Below are 24,235 nucleotides of genomic sequence, written 5' to 3' on the forward strand. Positions count from 1 at the left end.
AATCCTTTTGTCACATCAAAATACTTAAGCTCATTTAATGGAGAAGGACCATTTACTCCATATGTTGCTTTATGCTCAGGGTTTTCAACACATTTCAGATGATACTCATGTGCCTCTGGGCTTCTTAAGACAAAATCTTCCTCGTTAAAATGTTCTTTCATTTCTGAGTATGTTGCCATGCAAAAGCGGCAAATTCTATTTGAGCTAAATGACATTGTGAAACCACCCAGCATGTGGGCTGAAAGATTATCTGCTGAGAATGTTGCTAGTGCAGCATGAATAGTCTGTTCAATCCCATCCACTTTGATAGTGATACCATCTATTTCAAGTATTTTGAGTTCGTCCAACATGGGTTTTAAGATGGTTTGTAAACCACAACGATTAACAAATGTTTGACGGACTAAAAGAGCCAGATGGATATGCTTAAGTTTTGATCTATGTTTGCTATCAAGGTTGCCTATAGTATAATAGAAAGCACAAAGCTTGTGCTTGGTTCGCTTTGAGCCTAAGGGAATGACCACCTCAAATTCATCTTCATAGAAGTGAAGACGTAAGGCATGTGGATTAACTTTAAAGAAGGGATGTTCCTTGAAGTAAGTACCATCAGAAAAGTCACTTAAGTAATTTGGATCTCTGTCCATATACCTGTTGGCTTGAATTTCGTCAACTATGTCCTCATGAGAACAATAGTGTTTCAAAACCTCTGTGATCGGCACATAAGAGTATGTACCTATTTTGTGTCCACTCTCTGACCTCAAAATGTGATACACGGGTTCAACCAACATGAGCTTAGATTTACAATGTTCTTTCAACATGTATGGTGATCTAACAGCTGCTGAAGCTTTTTCAAAAAAATCTGTAGACTGTATCACCTCTCTTAGTTCAGGACATTCCAAAATATTGAACCCATTTTCTTGAAGATGGTAAGTCATAAAAGCGTCGTAATTTTCTTTAAAATAACAAAATAAAAATGTTGTCATTTACAATTTCCTGTTGGACAGCCTGTGGAATGTGATTTTTTTCTCTACATTTAAGAATGAAGCTACAGAGATTTTCCTTAAAATTTTTCAATAATGTATCCATACTAGGTGGTACATTTGCTTCCGGGTGTAGATCATTGTCCATGTTGTCCATGTTTAGATCAGTGTTATTGTCCATATCCATGTCATCATTATTAGGTAGCACATGCTCCCCATGTTTACGATACACGTGACGCCTGTAAGATTCATATAATGTAAAAGTTGACTTACAGTCATTTAGCCCACAAGTGATACTGAAGTTGGCTTCGTGGGCATGGATAAGGCCAACATGTTGGACCATTTTCATTAAGGTGAAGGTGGTTCTTCTACACCTTGTACATCTATACGGTCTTGGCATATTTAGTATAGTAGATTGATCATTCGAGTCACAGTGACTGGAAGGGGCTTTTCACCCACCACAGTAATGTTCAGTAGTGTACGTTGAAGAAAGGACAAGGTATTCTTCATGTAGGGTGGGTAAGCCATGTCGAAAACAAAGTAGGTACAGAAGGCGGCTATTACCCCATCCTCAACTCCTGTTCCCCTGCACAGATCCACGCCGTCCACTTTGACCGTAACCGGAACCTTCCTGGTAAAGGCCATCTTCCAGTCAGTGTCTACCAACTGTACAGTTGGATAGGGACTTTGAGCGTCATACTGTTCAAAGAAAACATAAATATCACAACAATGGGAAAGTTAGCAAGTTATTAAAACAGATCTATGTCACTGAACAGCTCCTGAACATTATCACAGTTAAGCAAAACAGTATGAAAGTAGAGGTGCAACGATTAATCGATTAGTTGTCAACTATTAGTCGCTAACTATTTTGATAATCGTTTAATCGGTTTGAGTCTTTAAAAAAAAAAAATCTGATTCCAGTTTCTATGTGAATATGTTCTAGTTTCTTCTCTCCTCTGTGACAGTAAACTGAATATCTTTTTCGGTTTTGGACAAAACAAGACGTGAAGACGTCCTCTTGGGCTTTGGGAAACACTGATCCACATTTTTCACCATTTTCTGACATTTTTATAGAACAAAGTTATCGAGAAAATAATTGACAGATTAGTCAACTATGAAAATAATCATTAGTTGCAGCCCTACATGAAAGTGTAGAATGGCATTTTTTTTGTTGAACACAAACCAGCGTTTTAACCCCAAACCCCTTTCCTTTGGACTTAAAGAACTAATTACATACCTGTCCCAATGTAATGAACCGGTCAACCTTCTCTTTAAAGATGTGAGGCAACAGGATCAGCGCAGCACGGAGGTCAACGTCTGTAAGACATTTTTAAAAAAAAGTACTTTAAGTGTTATTTATAAGCTATGTAGTGCCCTTTGTTAGCTTGGAAACCAGAAAAAATAACGAGTACAGTTAAAATATAAATATATATATTTATTAGATGGGATCTTTTATGACTTAGTTGATTGCCTTTAAATAGGTGTACACAAAGCAGATCACAACATGTTGCTTTGTGTAAACTGAATTTGAAAATGTATAAAAACACAGTTACTATTAAATGGCCCAAAATGTATGTAATATGAATATTCACTACATACAAAAATAAAACTGTAGACTACCTGGTAGATCTTCTGTCAGCATTTCCTCCCTTGCTTCGGTGTACATCTTGGCTAATGGGGATTTTCCTTGCACCAGCTTGACCACCTTAGGCACTATGCCAGTGAATCCCTCTTTCCAGCGTCTGTACAAGTTCACCGTAGATGGATGGATCCTGTCAACCTCATCGCACAACTGAAAAAGAGTTGACAGAAAAGAGAAATGCATTAAACAAATTTTACATCATTGTTTCAAAACTGAAAGACCAGGCCAGAATCATACAGTACGATAAAGGCGCAGGGCTCCAGACTTTTGCGGCCATTAACCATTAGGTAGTAGCCGGGAAAAACCGCAGCGACTTGAAGGTTGAGATCGAGTCAACCCGACTTCAGGCTGCGGTATCGTGCCAGTTTTGAGGCAGTGATAGAGTCCCGTACAGTAAACAGGAAACATCACTACCTCAAAGTTTTAAAAAACTAAGAGGGTAAAAAGGAAACACAAATAAATAAAATAAATACAAGCACTGCCCAGAAGTTAAATAAAGCTGCATTCAAGTGCGACAGAACAGTAACGTCACTCCCCTCTCCATGGCAGATTAATCCCCTATGCTATTTCAGTGTTAACTAAAAAAAGACAAAGTAGGGAGGAAGTCTTCTACCTGTGCCCCTAAAACAAATAAAATTTCAAATAAAAACAAAAATAAATAATAATAATTCAGTGCTCTTAGTAAAAAAAAAAAAAAAAAAAAGTTAGTCTGGAGCCCTGAGGCTTTACATCTTTTATCTTTTATCAGAGCACTGAGATTCTTACAATTTTTTTTGCTTAGCAGAGTAGCCAGGCTGCTAAAAAAATGAACAAGTAACTGATGGATTCAGTGACTGGAGAGCCAGCCTGACTAGATTGATCTACTGATACGGACCGAAAATATGTCATTACCGTCTCTGTTGTTCAGTTTCTTTGTAAACAATGCAATGAGTCCTGTGTAGTTGCTAATGTTACCTCTGAGGAAAATAGAAAGGAGGGAGTCATTTAAATCACTTACCCCTGTGGGTGTTCTTAGGAAAGGGTATTTCTTTAATACGTCCTCCACTGCCATGCCATCTGCGATCTCCTTTCTTCGCCATGCAAAAGTTCGCTGCATGCGGTCGTTGACCACAGAGGCGTCAGGTGTCATCTTCTCATACTGCATATGTAGGACTTGCACATGCCTCTCAATAGAAGACGCGTCCTCACCAATCACAGCAGGTACCTGTTTGAAATAAAAAGGAAAAAAGGAAACAGCTCAACCTTACAATGCAAAAACATCTTTTTCAACTACATTACAATTTTGCAACCACACAAGGAGAATCTCGGTTACTATTCACAAACACATCCTGTAAAATATTATCATGCACAAAAACCTTTCTAATATACACTATATGTCTATATCTACATGGATCTACTCACTCGTGACACAGATCTGCAACAGGCTCTTGCCGCTTCTGTAGACTCTCTGGCTCTCTTGTGACCAAACTTCTCTTTACTCCTTTTCACTTCGTCTTCATGAATCAAAGGGGCACGCTCTGCTTTGAATTTGCGTTTAAGTGACTGATGCCAGGTATGCTAACACAAACAAAGACAACCCACACAAATAAAAACAAAATTATTGGATCCAATAAACACATTAACATATTGCAATAAAATGCATTATTGTACAATATACACCATTAAATGTTATAAAAAATAATTACATCAGAAAATAACTAGCTGCATAATATCAAACTATCAAACTTACATAGCCGTTTCCCTCCAGATCCTTAAGAAAAGGATACTTCACAATAAGTGCTCTAACTACTTGCACATATTCCGCATTGTTGGGATACCTGTAAGAAAGACTAAATTAATGAATAAAGCCATTTATACTCTACCCACAATTGGCCCCGCACCTTAACGGACTATTTTCTCACCTCATAATACCTGTCTAGTTGATGTTACTTTTATGCAATGATAGAGTGACGACAACAAACATGAATAATGTTACATGAATAAAAGACATACTGACTTACATTGTGTGTTCTATAACTGCTTCATGCAGAACACGAATGATCGTATGTCGATCTTTGCTGGACTTCTGACATGCTTCCCTTTTGTCAAGTCTGGTCTGAAGATCTCTAGGGAAAGGAGGAATAACAAAACCAAGAGGCAGTCTGCCACTTGCCTCGTTTCTAATAAGGGATGGGGAAGGGAGGGGATGAAAAACACATAATTCTAATTAGCAACCAAGGCAATAATATATTCATGGTTATACTCCATTATATGTCAAAATATACTGTATAAGGCATTTTTGTAATTCTTTGCAGTGTAAAAAACCTACCTGTCTGTTGTCAAAGGTTGCTCAGTGTTAACATCTGGCACTGGTACTAAAGTCAGTGTTACATCCTTCAGCTCCTGTACAAATGTGTTGAATTTAAGTTGCTTTTTAAATGAACCAGAAAAAAGGAATGCCACCATATGTTCAGTCAAGCCGCACTGTACTGTCTCTCCATCCACGTCATTGTCTGAAAAGAATAGGCATGCACAGACACCCACACACAGAGATAGAGTCATAAATAAGTCATAAGTCATAGATAAAGTCATTTTTCAGAAGAAATTAAAGTATATATTAATACACATCATGTACAAAAAGCAAGGTTACTTTAACATGCAATGGTTAGCTAAGAACATACAATATTTTACATCAATAGCTATCGTTACCCTAAAAGGTTACTGGTCACTGTTTGACACGGACATTACAGCTGTAAACGAATTTAAATAAGCGTTAACTTTAAACAAATAACGCCAGGTTTAGCAGCTTGCATCTGTACCGAGCAGCTTACCGTTAACGTTACACACTCTAATGCTAACGGACATTGACAAATCAACGTTAGACCACAAGTGCAAAAATCTGCGGCTTCTGCTTCAGGCACAACGCAAGACGAGGGGAGGGGCGCACACATGAGGGCTTCACTTAACCAAACCAAAGTTAATACTAATACAGAATTCCCCAAACTCAACAAAACACTCCTATTTGGACAGTTTTCTATACAACGGAACTTCGCCAGCTCCACAATTAATTACCTAAAGAATTAGCTAACATGCTTTTATCAACTATGTAAACCCCACCTAACATTAACCTTAGCAAATAGTTCGCTAGCTAGCATTCTTTTTTAGCTAGCAAGTAACAGCTTCCATTCAACTCATTGTGAAAAAAATAGAATAAACATAACGTTATAGTAGAGATGGTGTGCAAAGCCACACATTATGGTCATGCAGACCATAACGTTAACCGAATTTTCGGATGGCAAAAGGCTGATTTAATTAACTGACATAGCTAGCTAGCTAGCTAATTTTCTAGATAATGCTAACGTTAGCTAGCTAGCTAGCAATTTGCCGTTCAGTTCGGTAAAAGTCCATTCCCCCTTGACAAAAAAAGTTGTAAAGAAAATATAAAGCACTATATCAGCTTAACATTGATGTTACCTCTGAATCTCTGTGTCTCTTCTTCCGTCAGTATAATCCCTGACTCTGTTAACTTCTGGAGCAGCTCCTCCGTTGACAGCTCCATTGTTCTCGGGTTTTCGCGCCAGGTGCAGCAGTGACGGTTGGGAGAAGCAAAGTGCTGCTGCTGCTGCTGCTGCAGCCACTGCGCATGTGTGAACTCCCTCTTTTCAAAAATCAACATTCAATGTTGCCTCCGAGATAAATATTTTTTACTATCCAATTCTTATATTGCTATTCATTGTTGATTTCACGGAGTTATATATAGTTTACTAGCATTAATAACAATATATTTATTGTTTATAATCTCCTAAGTAATGAATTTGAGAACTTCATAATTTCCTTGACAGCCCTGAGGCACTAGCCATCCCATCCCCCAACATAATTGTGGTCACATCATGGGTCAAACACTGACATCTTTCTTATTGTACCCATTGACATATGGATTGTACCCCTATATGTTCAAAAAATGGTACAAACATGGACCCTTGCTCACGTTAGAACGTATATGTACCCTTTCAACCTACAAATGTGTACCTTATGGATCAACTATGACCCTTTGGCGGTACATCACCAGCAGTTGTACCTCAGAGAACATTAATGGACCTCAACAGTACCTTTATTTCTGACAGTGTAGAACATGCCAATATATGCTAACACATGTTAACATGCTAACATGCTAAGGTTTTTAAATATTATGTTAAAACAGATGTTTATAGAAGAATATTCAACTGAATCCCCAGCAGATGACTCAGTGAAGACACTCAGAGCAGATGTTTCATCAAGAGAGATTTTATTAATAATTCACAGAAAACAGCATCAGTTAACATGTGATTTTATGAGCAGAGCAGATTGTTGATTATTACCATAAAGCCATATATATACTAATTATTAAGCATAAAAAAGATCAGAATAAATTACAGCCTTGTATTGACTGAACAACACATTTGAAATCCTTAAAAAACATATAACTTAGTAAAATCAAAATAAATGTATTTCTGTATAACCTGATGTGACTAGAGTTAGTGCTATAGAGGAGGGAGCTGCTGTTCTCAACATTAACCAGCAGGGGGGGTCATCACTGCATCTAAAACCAGAGCTGCTATCCCAACACCTTCATCATTAGTACAGTGAAGTAACTATAATTACATTATGACACAGAGAAGTTACACAGAAGATGATTACGTTTACATTTTTTATGTATTTTTCCATTAATATCACACTTAATAGAACCATAATGAAAGACATGTGATCATCAGTGTAGACCTGGTTCCCTACACAGCTGTCTGCTCTCAGTGGTTCTGTTCACCTAGCAATCCCAGAAGTAGAAGGTGGAGGATGAAGACTAGGGGGTACTTGGTTTAAAAACACAATTCTAAGGGGAACATTACTGAAAAAGGTCTGAGAACCCGTGGTTTAGAGGACTGGTTGGTAGACAGTCCTACAACGTTATGCTATCAGTGAATATAATGTGACAGTGTGTTAAACAACAAGACAAGCTATCAGCCGTGTCATTGTCCCCAAAACAATAGAAAGACTTTCAGGAAAAAATGATCCACCGAGTAGAGAGTTGTAGAGAGCTGAACACATGAACAGCTGAGGCTGATGGGAATCTGATCAGTTTATTAAAAGAATGAAATACAGATCAAACTCTGAATGTCAGCACGCTAACTTCAGCTCTCAGTTCAAGCTGTAACAATAAAAGCTGAAGCAAACTAATATGATTAAAGTGTAAATATAATCATCACACCTGCTGAGCTGAAAGATATTCTAACAGAAAATAGAAATCAGAAAATAGAAACATTTCTTTTACCCTCGTGTTTTCCTCTCTGCTCCGGTTTGCTTATTTATAAATCACAGAAAAGTTTAATTTATAACCAAAATAATCTGTGTTACACCTTTAGCCAAATTCATTCCAACTAGTTTTACACTTTGGTTTCCATTCATGGTCAATACAAGCCATTTACATAGACCTAATATCTAAATAAAGGAGAAATTATGAGTTGTTTTGGATTATAAAAGACTGGTATATGTCAAATATTAGCCAGGATATCCTCAGGTCAAAATAAACTGATGTCATTTAATTAACAAACATTAAACAGAGAGCAAAGCTATTTTACTTAGAATCTTTTAGAAAATGGGTTCAAATTTGACCCGAGGTCAACATGAGGGTTAAATATTACAAATAAAAGCAACAATAAAAAAGATAATCATCACTAGTAATCAGATTAAAACTCAATATAACATTTCTCAACAGTAGGTTGAGTTAGAAATGTGACCGTAGAAGATCATCTCTACGGCTCGGCTGAGGAATCTGAGACAGATGGATAGAGAGGTAGATAGAGAGATAGATAGAGAGCGATATAGATAGAGATAGAGAGAGATAGATAGAGAGAGAGAGAGAGAGAGATCGAGAGATAGATGGAGAGATAGACAGAGAGACAGAGATAGAGAGATAGATAGACCAACTGGATAGACAGAGAGACAGAGATAGAGAGATAGAGAGGTAGAGAGAGATAGAGAGAGAGATAGAGAGATATAGAGATAGATAGATGAAAAGAAATGAAAATGATGTTGTCACATGATCCTTTCCCTGTTTTTATTTTTTATTTCATGTTTGCTGTGTTATGGCTCTGAAAAACAATATTGTTTTTGTGTTAAAAATAGAAAATGTTTAAATAGATGAATGTAACAGAGTTCCTTTCTCCTGCAAAGAGTTTCATACAATAACTTCCATTAAGATATTAGACTGATGAAGATTCTAAAATCTGACAGAGATATGAAACTCAACAGGTGATTATTTACCTGATGTCATGGTGGTGGAAGGTCCTCCCCCCCCTGCAGAGAGATTCATACAATGAGGGAAAATTTCATTTTCAGAAAGAAAAGCACAACTCCTCTTTATTGTTATTCTGCCTCCTCGGTTACTGCCCCCCCGCCTTGCACAAATATGTTTATATTAGAAGTGATCAATAAATGAAACAGCTTCTTAACGTGTGCTCTACTTGTCCAAGTTTGGACTCTAAAACTGTAGAAACTGATGAAGATGAAGATATTGATGGTCAGGTGAGCAGATATGATTATAGATCTGATTAGTCAGTCCCTCCAGGATTTATGGCCTTTTTTAGATTGTTGGGGCCCAAAATGTCTGATTTTGTGTCAGCGTTTCTAGTTACAGCATCATTATGTTTTCATATTAGCATCTAGCTGTGTTTAATTTCTGTTTAATAAAGACCAAATACTTTCTTGTTTTGGTGTAATTTGATAGAAAGTAAGGCTTATTATATCTTATTAATGTACTAATTACAGGATAGTTTAGGTGTTAATACCTTCCGCCAGAATCCAGACTCTAATAGGAAGCTATAGAAAGCGTTTAGAGGCTGTTATTCATGCAAGAGGAGGATGCACAAAATATTGAGTTAATTATTCTTTTGTGGTACTTAAATTTATGCACATGCCTAATAATTCTTGCACACTTTCCATAAATCATATACACTTTATTTCACTTCTCAAATATGACTGTGTTTGTCTCCTATATGATATATTTAACTGAAATTTCTTATCCAGACAACCAATGATTTATAAAGGAAAATCATGAAAATTTACATACTGTAAGTGGCAATGCATTCTGGGAGAAAATAATGATATTACAGCACCATCACCAGAATGTTGCAGATTACAGGGATTTACTGTTAATCTCAGTGCATCTCGGGAAAATAAAGAAAAAAGCGGGAATTACACTTTGAATTTGAACATATTTATTTTTCTGACCAGTCTATTTTAAGACATGCAGCACATTTCACTGTTGCTACTCTTTCCAAATTATGCTTTAAGGGAAAAAAGTGTGATTAGCAGCTAATAATTAGTGAGAAAATATTTAGTATAACAGGACTATATCTTACAGCAAAGAGTGTGTCTATTATTTGTATGTGTATTTGTGTGGGAGGGGGAGGGGGAGGAACTTTTTCTCACGGTGACTGGCTCGGACTCGGTCGGTGATGCGTATCATCATTCAGTCTCTGAAGGAAAACGCATGGACAGTAGCAGCTGCATCAAGAGGACGCGATTTTTCAACATTCATGTAAGTTTCAAAATCTTTTTATTTGCCTGCATGCCTTGAAATGTTATTAAGGATAGTTTTATCGATTTATTTGTTGTCAGATATGGCAGCAGATCACTCAGTAACATTAACGTTAAGCTAGCTAGCTAGCTAGTAAAGTTAAGCATCAGTTAATGTTGGCTAACGTTAGCTGACAGGTCACGGTCACTAACGTTACCACTAGCTAACACAATTAGTTATCGTTAGAAGATTTCCTCAAGGAGCCTAACGTTAGACTGTACAGACATTTTGGAGCGTGATCTTTAAAAATAAAACAAAAAAATCCTCAACACTGCTGAATCTCATATTTGCTCTTTTTTTCTTCTTAAACTAAAGTTACTGTAACCTTACAGACTTTTTTGTGTTCTCATATTTACTCCTAAAACTATAACTTTAGCTAGATAACGGACTTTTTGTGCAAAAGAAGAGAACGTTATAATATTGACGTGTCTCTATCTATTTTCGGACGGTTTCATTGTCAATTTTGTGGCTTCATCTTTGTAATTTTTTTTATACTTTAGGCGGACTTTTTTTGCTAATGAACATTGTTTAGTCATATTTGCTTAGTTTTACTTCTAAAACTAGCTATAACTTTAGATTACAGACTTTTTTGTGCAAACGAAGATATAATATTGACGTGTTATTTTATTCTCAAACGGTTTTATTGTCAATTTTGTGGCTTCATATTTGTAATTTTTTTCAAAAAACATTTGGCGGACTTTTTTGTTAACGAACATTTGAAACTGTTCTATTGTAAACTCAGTGGCTTCATATTTGCTCCTTTTCCCATCTAAAACTAACTTTAGTTAACAGGCATTTTTTCTTCTTTTTTTTGTATTTGTTGGATAAAGCCACAATGCCTAATATTTTGTTTTATATTTCTAGTCACCAAAGTCTAATTCTACCATAGCCATACGCGAGAGGTTACATTGGGCCGGGATCCGGGGCTCAGCCGCGCACATACCATCTAAATATGTCACATACAATTTGATGAAAGTGATGCTTTTGACAACATGATATTGCTGCCCAGAACTGCAGACAATTCACCACGCTCGGTCAACTACATAACGCCAACGGTTCACGCTTGGTAGGATTAACAGATAAAATGCCTTCTCCTTTTTCTCAGCTGTTGCTACTGTCATAAGCGCACTGTCTCTTCATGTGGCACATTATTTTTGGCACATTGTATGGGTCACTTCTTATATCATAACAAGGTGCACAGTACGTGTGTAATCATTAGTGATGACTGATTAACAGTAATGTAAATGCTAAATGCCCTAATACCTGTTGATACTACAACAATGCAGAGTATAGTATAGGCTCTTAAAGCCCATGTTGCAAGTTAACCACCACTGTTGATTAATAGGTACATATAGCACTCAATATATGTATATCATTGTTAAAAATGTCTCCAATAGTGTTAAAGGCCAGTTTTTGTCAGGTTTTTGTCGTTTTTGGTATTAGTGGGTTTTTTTTAGCAATTCGGTGATGACGTCACGTTGGGGAGATGTGTATCAGCCTAGTATTAGAACTGTGGTGACTGACTGGGATGAGGAAGAGGGTTTTTTACTAGTTTTTTATCTAGAAAATACAAGGCATCATGCTAGCTATGTGCTAACTTGCCAGTCCCACCTGTGAAATCCCCCCGATGGTTGTAAACACATAGATATGATTGATATCATGATTACATATCTCCGCTTTGATGGTAGCCTACTAGCTCCAGTAACAACATATTTGCCTGGTGTTTATTTATTACTTGGCGGGGGATGCTGTTCAGCTTCCTACAAGTTTAGACAGCTAGCTACCCCCGACGGCTTACGTAACGTTAGCGCAACAGCATTAGCCTAGCCGGCTAGGTAAATATTACGACTGCCTTCGGAGTTTCCTATATCTGCGTCCACGTTGTCAACATAAGACTTGTGGCGTTAGTGCTCCTTTTGTACCATAACTTTATTGAATGAAACGTTAAACTTCGCTCCTACGAGATGGTTTTTGTTAGTTAGTTAGTTACACACAAAGCTAACTGGCTATAGTTAGCCTGTACGTATGCTAGCGGACATTAGCTAACGTTGCATAGCCAGCAAGCACATCCATGTGTCTCCATTTCAAACATCGCTGCAGATTGACTGCTTTTAACAGCAGAGGTTGATTGTGGGCAACATACTGTCGCGGTTAGCTCCCCGAAACTACTGCCGATTGCCGAAGTTGCTGGCTGGCTACGCAACATTAGCTAATCCCGCTAGCATGCGTTACAGACTAGCTTATAGCCAGTTAGCTTTGTTGTAATGTTACAAAAAAAACTATTTCGTAGGGCCGAGGAAGCTAATATTTCATTCAATAAAAGTATGATACAAAAGGAGCACTAACGCCATAGTCTTCGTTGACACGCGGATAGTTTCGAAGCAGTTGTAATACCGGTATTTAACTAGCAGTCTAAGCTAACGCTGTTGCGCGTTAACGTCGGCGACGTATCGTCAACTAGCTGTTCGCTTTAATTGAAAAGCCGAATAGCATCCCCGTCCGTTTCACTTAATATTCACATAATAAAGACACATTGCTTCGGTCGAGACCAAAAGCCATATTTTGCCAGATCAGTGGCAGCAACCGTGACCGGGACAGTGAACCGAGACGGGGCTTTTCGCATATCGTCTCCCCAACGTGGACGTCCAGCAATGCATTGTGGGGAAAGACAAACCGCTGTAAAATAGTACCTACTTTTCGGTGTTATATTCTGTTTTGTGATACCTAACAACATCAAATACATGAATACCAGTTTAAATGTTTATTACCAACAAGCAATTACCACAAATTCGTTGGAAAATTAAACTTGCAACATAGGCTCTTAACATTACAGTTTTGCACATATCATGTAAGACTCAATTTCTCGGCATACCCCCGGACCCCCCTAGGGAGAGCACCCTCACATAACAAATCGCAATTTAACCCCTGGCCATACATATGAAGACATACAATCAAATTGTGTGGATATAAATAAATTCAGATCAAATTAATTTGAACAGTGAAATCATATTGTTGCCATTTCTATTAACTATTCATATTTTTTTCAGGTCCAGCTTTGCTCAGCGGTGGTTTGTGAGCGTGGAGGGCTAGGTTGTCAGTGAGGGAGTGTCCTTTGTGCTGGGGCTTGCTGGTCTAATGTCAACTTTCTACAACTTTAACCTGCAATACCAGGACTATGCTGCATGGTCGTTGGAGTTCATTCAGAGGTAGGAGATTTCCCACACATATTACACACCTGGATTGACTTTTTATTGATTAAGTTCTCCGAGATTAGAATTTCAGTAGCTAAAGCTGCTGATGTACTACAAGCATATACATTTACTAAAATGTAAAAAAATAATAAAAATACTTAGGGGTTTGACGTCATTTCGCGACACCAAATCTGGATCGGGTGAAACCAAACCAAAACTATAGGTCTGCTTGTGCACAGCTCATTTGGTGTACAATGTGCAGCACACAATAGGCTGTAAGTACCTATCGTCACCCGTCACGCTGTAGCAGCAGCTCTGTACTAGAGATGCACCGATTGACCGGCTGGTGACCTGCCGAATTAGGCGATTGCCGCATTGTCGGCCCGGTCGTGGTGTGTTGAGGCGTGTCCGCTCTATTCTCCGACATGCACTCTCACTCTCTTTGTTATTTATATATTATTGTATAGCCATTACCTGTTTTTCCTGCGAATAAATCACATATTTTTTGTTGAATATTGGATGTGGAAAGAAGGAAATGGTTCTAACATTTACTAACTTTAGATAATTATATAGTTCTATTTTATAGTGATCCATTATCTGTTCAAAACATGTTCTATAAAAGAAAAGATAGAAAATAAATATTTGCGGTGCTTTAAAGTGGTTAGAATTAGTTTTTATCGGAATCGCCTAAAATTGGTATCGGCAGATCAAACTCAATGAAAAATCGAGATCGGCCTAGAAAGTTGTAATCGGTGCATCTCTAGTAACTACCTACCATTAAGCAGCATTGTTACATTTTGTGACATTTCAAAATAATAGAATGTTTTTTCTCATTCAAGTTTTCTAAAATAATACTGTAAAAACACAGCTCTAATGTTATATAAATCTCCACAAATGCAGGAGGAAAAAAGTCTACTTAATAATTGTATTAGGCTTTAAAATATGTTTTCCAGAAATGACATACTTATGGAGATTTCTTAATTATTGGTAACTGTATTTATTTCCTTTGGAATGTGTACTTATACATTGGTATAAATATTATACTGTTTTTAAACCTGTTTAGTAGCTGAATACTACTTGTATAAGAAAAACACAAATTAAGGTGTAGCTCCTTTAACACTGAAAGACTATATGTTCTCCAAAATTAACCGTTTCTTCAATAACCTATAGCATTTGTGTTACATTGTCATTTAGAATCTGCATGGGGATTAATCCTGAGAGAGGATCAAAGGCATACAGTGGACAGGCACCCAGCAGAAAAACTGGAAAGATGGTCCAGAAGAAACCACCAACAGTGAACCTGCATGTCTGCACCCTAATCAGGAAGCTCAACGACTTCAAGTGGGACTTTGTTTGATCTTCTCTCATAGCATTGTATTGTTTAGGTGCAGATACCATTTGTCAATTATCAATGAACAATATATGCCGATAAATACTGATCGATTTTGTGTTGTTTAGTTTAGTTATTGCAGCTGATAGAGCTGTATTATTGTATTGGCCAGTTTCCCTGTTTGCAGTGTATTGGGATCGTGACTGGCTATATAATGGTGTGTGACTCCATGGAGCTCAACAGGGACTTCTCACTTTTTTTTTTACGGTGGTTCCAGAAGTGTTTCATTGACATTTCAAAAATTGCTCATATATAGGTTTAACCCTGGAACTGAGCCAACCAGCTACAAGATGAGTTACTAGTTTTGGTGATTATAAAACATTTGATTCAGCACTAAAAAACATTTTGAAAACAAGTTACAATACTGTGTAGAGAAACTATCATAGATGTTCAATGGTAGAGGCTCGCTCTAGCCGTTCACGGTTTTGTGGATACGGTAAACGTGTCTATGGTAACGAGTTGGGCCAATCAGAGACATTACTGTTACACTTAGGATTGTGGGTAGTGTAATTTCTCTCCATAAGATCACACATAAAACATGTTTTTCTTAATGCAAGTTTGATTTCATACGGACCTCTTGCTTTTACAACCTTGTAGCTCGGGGTCAGTCTGCCTCGGATGATTTAGATTGCTAATGATAGACACCTTTTTCTATTGCATGTAGACAAAGTGCGTATGTTGGATGTCACGAACACGCCGCAAAACGGGTGTTAACTTTTTCTGCTACGGCATTGATACAGTTCACAAAACTGCAAACTGCTGTACCTTTCTTTAAACGTGCTGTATACTCACATGATATTTACTATACAGTATAAATAAAGAGTTAATTAGATTTTGAATCTTGCCTTTTTTCATTGTTATTTAGGACTGATTATTTATTGCAGTCTTCCCTAAGGTAGAATTTAAAGCTGCAGAATTTCTTTTTCTGCATCAGTATTCTGAGATTTTTATAATAGTATTACTTTATGCTGCCAACACAAGTGTATAAATGTAAAACAAATTAAATAATACATTTATTTACAGTAAATAAAAAAAGACATGAACATAAAAGGATATTTTAGATTTACAGTGTAATATTGGCGAAGTAGCTGCCAGTAAAATACAGTAAATTAAAATAATACAGTAAGAAACTGTATGTCTATTTACAGTAAAATACCTTAAATTTAAAATACAGTATGCCTACTGTAAATAAACAGTAGTTTACTGGCGAAGCTGCTGCCAGTATATTACTGTAAATTCAAATACAGTTAGTAACTGTATACCTGTTTACAGTAGGCATACTGTAGTTTTAAAATACAGTACTTAACTGTATACCTGTTTACAGTTAAGTACTGTAGTTTTAAAATACAGTATGCCTACTGTAAATAAACAGTAATTTACTGGCGAAGCTGCTGCCAGTATATTACTGTAAATTCATATAATACAGTACTTAACTGTATACCTGTTTACAGTTAAGTACTGTAGTTTTAAAATACAGTATGCTTACTGTAAATAAACAGTAGTTTACTGGCGAAGCTGCTGCCAGTATATTACTGTAAATTTACAGTAAAAAGTTTTACAGTGTAGATAGATAGATAGAGAGATAGATAGATACATAGATATATAGATAGATAGAGAGATAGATAACTAGATAAATGACAGTTCCATTAAAGATGCAGTAGGTAAGTCTTATAAAACTAACTTTCTGTCTTATCTGCTGAAACTGACTCTATGTTCCAGTAGAACTACATGAATTATGTAAAAAAAAAAAAAAAAAAAAACAGCTCCTCTGGCACCTCCTACAGCCTGTAGTGCGATTGGCAAAATTCCACCGCTCCCGGTCGATTTTCTCCAATCAGGGCCACAGGGGGGGTCTATCTGCCTGTCAATCACTGCTCAGGCACACGCATATATAGCGTTCTCCCTTCCCCCCTCCCCGCGCACGAGCTGCAGAAAGGTTTCCCAAAACTCCGTGAATATTGGAGTGGCTTTTCAGAGGTGGCGTGAGCTGCAGGATTTTAAAGATCTGGAGAACGATGCAGATGTAGCCAAATTTCCTCTCAACAGGTAACATAATTACCATGAGTGATTTATCTTTCACTTGGTTATTAGTATTCAAAAGTCCACAAAGCTACGTTGGTGAGGATGATAGAAACGTTAGCACAGTGGTCGGTCTGATATGATGCTGAAATGGCTAACGGTAGCCTGCTAGTTAGCATCGTTTTACTGTTGGTGAGTAAAGTTAACGTTGTGTTGGTGTTTAGTTATTGAAAATGTTGTCTGACATGCCGGCAGTTCTGTCAAACTCCGTAGTGGGAGGGGCTTAGGAGACGGTTTGGGCTGCAGCAGAAAGGGGGGAGGGACTGAGAAGTTGTCGATGTTCAAATTTGTTGGCAAAGTCCTGGCTCTTCACAATCTTACCTACTGCAGCTTTAAGATATTGGACTGATAAAGACACTAAAATCTAACAGAAATAACAGAGACATGAAACTCAACAGGTGATGATACTTTACCTGGTGTCCTGGGGTTGGAAGACTCAGGTCCCCCCTCCCTCCTTCAGAGCGATTCATACAATGAGAGAGAGTTTCATTTTCAGAAACAAAAACAGAACTCCTCTTTATTGTTATTCTGCCTCCTCGGTTATCCCCCCAACAAATATGTTTATATTAGAAGTGATCAATAAATGAAACAGCTTCTTAACGTGTGCTCTCCTTGTCCCAGTTTGGGCTCTAAAACTGTAGAAACTGATGAAGATGAAGATATTGATGGTCAGGTGAGCAGATATGATTATAGATCTGATTAGTCCGTCCCTCCAGGATTTGATGGCCTTTTTTTAGATTGTTGGGGCCAAAATGTCTGATTTTGTGGCAGCTTTTGTTAACAATAGCGATGAAAGTTGCACCGTCTTCTGTTAATTTGTTGTGATGACAACGCAGAATAGTCTCATGGAGAATCAGACGTCTCTGGGCTGAGTGGTCCTTGTAACCAAAAGGCTCAGGATGCTGGAAATAGTGGTATGATATGATTATGGATTAGTTGTTTCAGCTGCTGACACACACACACACACACACACACACATACAGAAACACACACAGACATATACACAAACACACAGCACACACACACACACACACACACAACACACACATACTGAAACACACACAGACACACACACACACACACACATACAGAAACACACACAGACATATACACAAACACACAGACACACACACACACACACATACACACACAGACACACACATACAGAAACACACACACAGACACACACACACACACACACACACACAGACACACACACACAAAGACACAAACAGACACACACACACACACACACACACAGACAGACCATTTCAGGTCATATATAAAGTTACAATCCATGTGCATTGCCCATGCCTTAACTTATATTATTTATTATAATTATCATGTTTTGAACATGCTATGATTAATGTATTTTGTCTCACAGCTTTTTCAATGCAAAGTTGTTCAGCCCTCTTCTTTTCAGACATTATCATTCAGCTCTTTGAGGTCATGCTTGTTTGTTCTATGCAAAGGAGAAGTATGATAATAATACAAAGTATTTCTTCTTTCAGCCTTTCCAGTCTTTGTATTTGAACTTAACCTTTGACAGTATTACAGTTTAGATTCCAGCTTTTCTAGAAATGTATTTAAGCTCTTAACTTATTAAGGTAATGCAGTTCAGCTTCCAGCTCTGGCAGTTTTACATTTCAGCTTCCATGTTTTTCAGCAGTGCGGTGCAGTGCATTTTAGATTTTTCAACCAATTTCTTTCATATTTCTGCATTTTCATGAATGTTTCTCTACTTATTTTTTTATTTTGCAATTTAAGCAACCTTTTCTTACACATTTAAGATATTAATCCAGATATTAAACCAGCTTTAGTAATTTAGCTGTTCAGCATTCACACACATGTTCTGCAGGAAATGCATGTTCTAGTTTGTTTCGGCCAGTTGTACCTTGTTTTGTGTACTGTGTGGCTGAGATATTTCAGACCAAAGTAGAGGACTGATAACAGGGAAACATGAAGCTCACCATGATGAAATGAGCATGTGTATAATCAATGCTGTTGTTACATCACCCACCCCGTCTTTTTGTTCTTCTCTAACTTAATCCTCTGGGAACCCTGAATGTTCAGATGAAAATAACAAAGAGACATTTTATTTACCTCATCTCCTGATAGCCTGAGACTCACCTGAGGATCAGCTGATGGACCTTGATTCAGCCTTTCCAAAAACTTAGTCACCTGTTTCAAAATAAACACAATTTCAAGTGGAAGTTAATTAAATAAAATAGGATTCATCCTCTGGGAACCCTGAGTGTCTGTATGAAATGAAAATCTATCAGTTGTTCTCAACTAACAATAAAGTAGCTAAAATTCAGATGAAAATAACAAAGAGACATTTCTTTTTTTTTTACCTTGTTTCCTGATAAAAAAGCGATCTGTCGGTCTATGTCTCCTCTGGCTGCTACTCTGACTGCTGCTCCGGCTGCGGCTGTGTCTGCTGCGTCTGCTCTGGCTGCGTTGACTTCGTCTAGGTTTCTTCCTTCGGCTGCTGCGTCTACTCCGGCTGTTCTGACTGTTCTGGCATCTGTGGCTCTTCTGGCTGCTCTGTCTGCTGCGCTGGCTGCTGCTTCGACTAGTACGTCTGATCTTTCTTCTACCCAATTTAGTGTGAGTTCTTCTTTCAAATCTTCCGTTGCTATCTGTTTCAGCACACATTCCTCCTGTTTCAACTTCAGTTTCTCATACAGTTTGCTGTAGTTTGGATCCCTACAGCATGAGAACCATCTCATTACCGAAACCACACCAAGGATAACCAAGATGAGACTCCAGCCAACGTACTGAAAAAGGACAAACTAAGATGGTTATTTTATCACCAGTGAAGTTGAGAAACTGCAGTCGCTTTAAAAGAATCTCATTCTGTTACCATGAGATGAAGAGACAACAGACCTTCTCACAGACCAAATGTACAGTTAGAGAGTCATCCTGATCTGGAACATCTAATCTACATAATCTAAACTCAAACTGGGACGCTGCTTCTATAGTCGTCTCATTAAATGAGACATATCATTATATTGTTATCTCTGGATTTAAATGTTAACAAGTTAATAGCTTAACATTATCACCTTAAAGAATAACTTCTATATTTTTCAACCAGGACCATGTCTCCATGTTTTTGTGTGTAAGTGACTGATGGGAACAAAAATAGTTTACATTGGTCCAGTATTGAGCGAGAACGCAGAAGTCAGCAGCGGTGAAACAACAACATTATGGGATGGATCCCTACAGAGAGACCTTTTAGTTAAAGAGTAAGATCCTTTTGTTTTAACATCAAACAGCCCCGTAATCACCATCACCAAACTACACCAGACTCCATGTAAATAATCAGGACTTCTAGCGTGTATAGAGCCAGCATATTTCCACCAGACTCCATGTAAATAATCAGGACTTTTAGCGTGTATAGAGCCAGCATATCTCCACCAGACTCCATGTAAATAATCAGGACTTCTAGCGTGTATAGAGCCAGCATATTTCCACCAGACTCCATGTAAATAATCAGGACTTCTAGCATGTATAGAGCCAGCATATTTCCACCAGACTCCATGTAAATAATCAGGACTTTTAGTGTGTATAGAGCCAGCATATTTCCACCAGACTCCATGTAAATAATCAGGACTTTTAGCATGTATAGAGCCAGCATATCTCCACCAGACTCCATGTAAATAATCAGGACTTTTAGCGTGTATAGAGCCAGCATATCTCCACCAGACTCCATGTAAATAATCAGGACTTTTAGCGTGTATAGAGCCAGCATATCTCCACCAGACTCCATGTAAATTAATCAGGACTTTTAGCGTGTATAGAGCCAGCATATTTCCACCAGACTCCATGTAAATAATCAGGACTTTTAGCATGTATAGAGTCAGCATATCTCCCCCAGACTCCATGTAAATAATCAGGACTTTTAGCGTGTATAGAGTAGGGGTGGGGGAAAAAATCGATACAGTGTAGTATCGCGATATTTTTCGTGGCAATACTTTATCGATACACAGATGCCAAGTATCGATCTTTTATTATATATGTGTTGTTCAGTTTGTCTGCTTGACAATCCCATTTTGCAGCAATAAAATGGAAGTGAGATGAACAGACAGAGACATGTATATTTTTAGATAAAACAGATGTTGACAAAACTGTCCTTTGGGGACATCATTTGAAATTGCTTGCTCTATACACGCTAAAAATCCTGATTATTTACATGGAGTCTGGTGGAAATATGCTGGCTCCATACACGCTAAAAGTCCTGATTATTTAAATGGAGTCTGGTGGAGATATGCTGGCTCTATACACGCTGAAAGTCCTGATTATTTATATGGAGTCTGGTGGAAATATGCGGCTCTATACACGCTAAAGTCCTTTACATGGGTCTTAGATATATGCTGGCTCTATACACACTAAAAGTCCTGATTATTTACATGGAGTCTGGTGGGTTTGGTGATGGTGATTTTGGGGGGCTTTCATGTTAAACTAAAAGGATCTTACTCTTTAACTAAAAGGTCTATCTCTGTAGGGATCCATCCCATAATGTTGTCAGACACTTAGAATAATAATCTGAGTCAGAACTTTTAGTGGACTCTAACTGCTGCTGAACATTAGTCCTGTAGGGTTACATTACAGCTCGGTTCTGGTTTAATACTGGACCAGTTTCACAGATTTTTGTTCCATCAGACACTCAGACATTCACACATGGAGACGTAGAATCCAATTTAAAAACTCTTAAACTCATGTTAAGAGGATCATCAGAAAAAACAAACTCATGAGTCAAGGATGAATAACTATCATACAGATACTGTGTGCAGATAATACACTGATATAAGACCACAGTAAAAAACAGAATAACAGACTGGCGTGGTGTGAACAAAACAAGAAAAACTCACCTCTGATTTTGATTTCACATTGGCGAGGGTCTCGTGTTCAGTAGAGTTGAATTTGGCTTTGTCTTTGCAGGCTAAGTCTTTGTGGTGATAGCAAACAGCCCAGTCTCCATCAATTAACAGAGAGATAACCCACAGCAGACCAACTACAACTGCCTTGAGAAGCTGGTTACATATGTATTTAAAATCATCATCACAATCATTATGACTGCATGCCTTTCCTGTACGTCTCCATTTCTTGATCGTCCAGAGTTGTAACACAAATAAAACTATAGATGGTACACCCATGTACAAAATACAGTCATAACCGCTACCATCACAATCACACTCGTAATTCCTGTCAATCACAACCTTGTAGATAAAAACAACAATGATTGAGACAAAGGTGCCGACTTGGGCGAACGTGACAGATGAATACATCTTCATCTTTGCTGTAAAGTTAGAATCTGCTGAGAGCTGCTGCCTGGTTCCTCTAGATATACTAACATGAAATATGAAACCAATCATTTCCTCTTTTATATGAGGCGGTGTTTCTCATTCTCAAGAATGCAAAGGTGGGACGGTTCTTGCGCTGAGAGACTTCTTGATGTTATTGTGTAATAACACAGCACAGAGGTAGTGCAGTGCTTTAAAATAACAGCTAGATATAAAAAAAAATCGAATTTTTTTCCAACTTTTGAGCTTTGAATATTTGTGTTTGTTTATAGTTTAGCTCAAACACCCCTTATATATTCTAAACACTGGAACACTATCCCTACTAATATTAGTGTGTATAGGTTTAGTCATTGTCATGGTTTTGGGTCTAGTTCTGTTGGTTTTGAGGTTCTGTTCTTGTTTCCTGTTTTTGTTGTGTATTTGTTCTGTTTTCTGTTGTAGCCCGTGTTTTCTCCCTTGTTTTGTCTAGCTGTAGTTCCTGTCTTGTTTTCCCCGTGTGTCTGTATTTTCTGTTTCCTGTTTTATTTTGACAGTCTGATTTTCTGTCTTGTCTTGTCTGTGGCCTGTTTCACAAAAGCAGAATATCTAAATCCAGGATAACTGATAAAGCGAGGCTTGACCTAGTCTAATCTGTGAATCCTGGCTTGGTGCGTTTCACGAAGACCAAGCCAGGCTGAGGAGGAGCGACTAGGTCGAGCCAGGCTGAAGTCATTCAGATAGATGTGTGTCCACGGCTTTCCTCAAAAGACTGCGAGGTCGATCACAGATTTACTGATGCCAAAATGGAGAAGACACATTGTGCATACTTTACACAGAGTGAGCAGCAGATTCTCATGGAGACATATGAGGAAGTCAAAGACATCATTAACAAAAAAGGCAACACGGCCGCTGTCATTAAACAGCGAGAAAAAGCGTGGCAAACCATTGCGGACCGCCTGAATGCGTAAGTAAGCCTATTACCCCAAAAATATATATTTACTGCACTGAAACAGTTAGGCTATATTAACACCATTCATTTAGTTAATCTTTATTTGCAGAAATTAACAGTTGTACATCACATCATCCTTAAAAGTCAGCAACGTAAGTTAATTGGCTTGTCAATGTAGCATGAAGATTAAATAGAGTATAGGCCTACACAGTAACGTTAAATTAAAATACTCAAATGATACGCGCTCTCTCTCTCTCTCTCTCTCTCTCTCTCTCTCTCTTTCTAAGTATACATATTAACGTGCAAGGCTGTTACTTGTTATGATAGTCTGGCGGTTTTAATGTAATTTCTGTTACTCATGTTCACAGAGCAAACATGACTGGCCAAAAGAGGACCTGGCAGCAAGTCAAAATCAAATACAAGAACATCTTGCAGACTGGTAAATGTTTAATGTTAGTGAAACAATGTAGGCCTACTACAAATGAGGTGTATAGGTTACTCGTAAGGGGACTGCTCATATTTGATATTATTTTTACTGATTTTAGCAGTAAAAAAAAGGACACATAGGTCTGGCACGGGGGGTGGCCCAGCTACCCCAGAATTTACCCCAGCAGAGGAGGTGGCCCTCGACCTGAACAAAGGGAGGCCTATAATTGAGGGAATCCAGGGTGGGACCTCCACCGACTCTGTCCCACCCACAGAAAGCGCCCACTTCATACAAGGTAGGCTACATTATTCCTATACTGTAGTAGCCTGAATATGAAACATAATAAACCATTTAGCCTACAAGATATCATGTGGACTGTCTGACATTGTCTTGCAGTGTCTGGCAATACTATCACTCTTCTGGAGCCCCTTTATGATGACCTAGATCCGGTGAGTATTAATTCTTAATGCCCCCCAAGGGCCTGGCCCCTGTCAAACCTTTGTCAATACAATTCTGTGGAATCTGGTATAGGGTGAAGGCACATCTGCTGCACAAGACGAGGAGGAAACTATTTCAGTGGATTCAAGAAGACAGGAGGTACAGTATCATGTCACTCTTGTGGAAATACTTATTTAGTACATAATGGATTATAGTGATGTGGTGCTCATAGCAAATATATTTTTAATAGGACCCAGACACTGTGC

General features: G+C 38.0%; 2 protein-coding genes and 1 long non-coding RNA gene across 7 annotated transcripts; 1 reads left to right on the forward strand and 2 right to left on the reverse strand.

Moving 5' to 3' along the window:
* Window positions 1-1,371: 1,371 nt before the first annotated feature.
* Window positions 1,372-6,325, reverse strand: LOC120558363 (sterile alpha motif domain-containing protein 3-like). The gene is made up of 9 exons (XM_039799333.1): window positions 6,073-6,325; window positions 4,928-5,111; window positions 4,620-4,778; window positions 4,349-4,436; window positions 4,021-4,176; window positions 3,617-3,823; window positions 2,598-2,769; window positions 2,215-2,294; window positions 1,372-1,676 (listed from the first exon to the last, which is right to left on the reverse strand). The coding sequence occupies exons 1-9, from the start codon at window positions 6,272-6,274 to the stop codon at window positions 1,380-1,382; spliced, it is 1,545 nt and encodes a 514-aa protein (XP_039655267.1). The 5' UTR covers window positions 6,275-6,325; the 3' UTR covers window positions 1,372-1,379.
* A 1,371-nt stretch (window positions 6,326-7,696) lies between these two features.
* LOC120558546 lies at window positions 7,697-22,300 on the reverse strand. 5 transcript variants are annotated; one of them, XR_005639137.1, is made up of 6 exons: window positions 21,745-22,298; window positions 19,225-19,650; window positions 18,974-19,051; window positions 17,284-17,324; window positions 8,896-8,928; window positions 7,697-8,558 (listed from the first exon to the last, which is right to left on the reverse strand). XR_005639137.1 is itself a non-coding variant. In XM_039799590.1 (5 exons), the coding sequence occupies exons 1-4, from the start codon at window positions 22,246-22,248 to the stop codon at window positions 17,307-17,309; spliced, it is 999 nt and encodes a 332-aa protein (XP_039655524.1). In that variant the 5' UTR covers window positions 22,249-22,296; the 3' UTR covers window positions 8,587-8,927; window positions 17,284-17,306. The 5 variants fall into 5 exon arrangements, 2 of the variants coding, with proteins under 2 accessions (XP_039655524.1, XP_039655523.1); XR_005639139.1 differs by having other exon boundaries at window positions 19,001-19,051; window positions 21,745-22,296; XR_005639138.1 differs by lacking the exon at window positions 7,697-8,558 and adding an exon at window positions 8,587-8,723.
* Window positions 10,055-15,428, forward strand: LOC120558547. Its single transcript, XR_005639140.1, has 3 exons — window positions 10,055-10,171; window positions 13,258-13,416; window positions 14,596-15,428. It is a non-coding gene; the product is annotated as an uncharacterized LOC120558547 (long non-coding RNA).
* Window positions 22,301-24,235: the final 1,935 nt, after the last annotated feature.

Source organism: Perca fluviatilis, chromosome 5 (assembly GCF_010015445.1).
Source record: "Perca fluviatilis chromosome 5, GENO_Pfluv_1.0, whole genome shotgun sequence".
Classification (NCBI taxonomy): domain Eukaryota; kingdom Metazoa; phylum Chordata; class Actinopteri; order Perciformes; family Percidae; genus Perca; species Perca fluviatilis.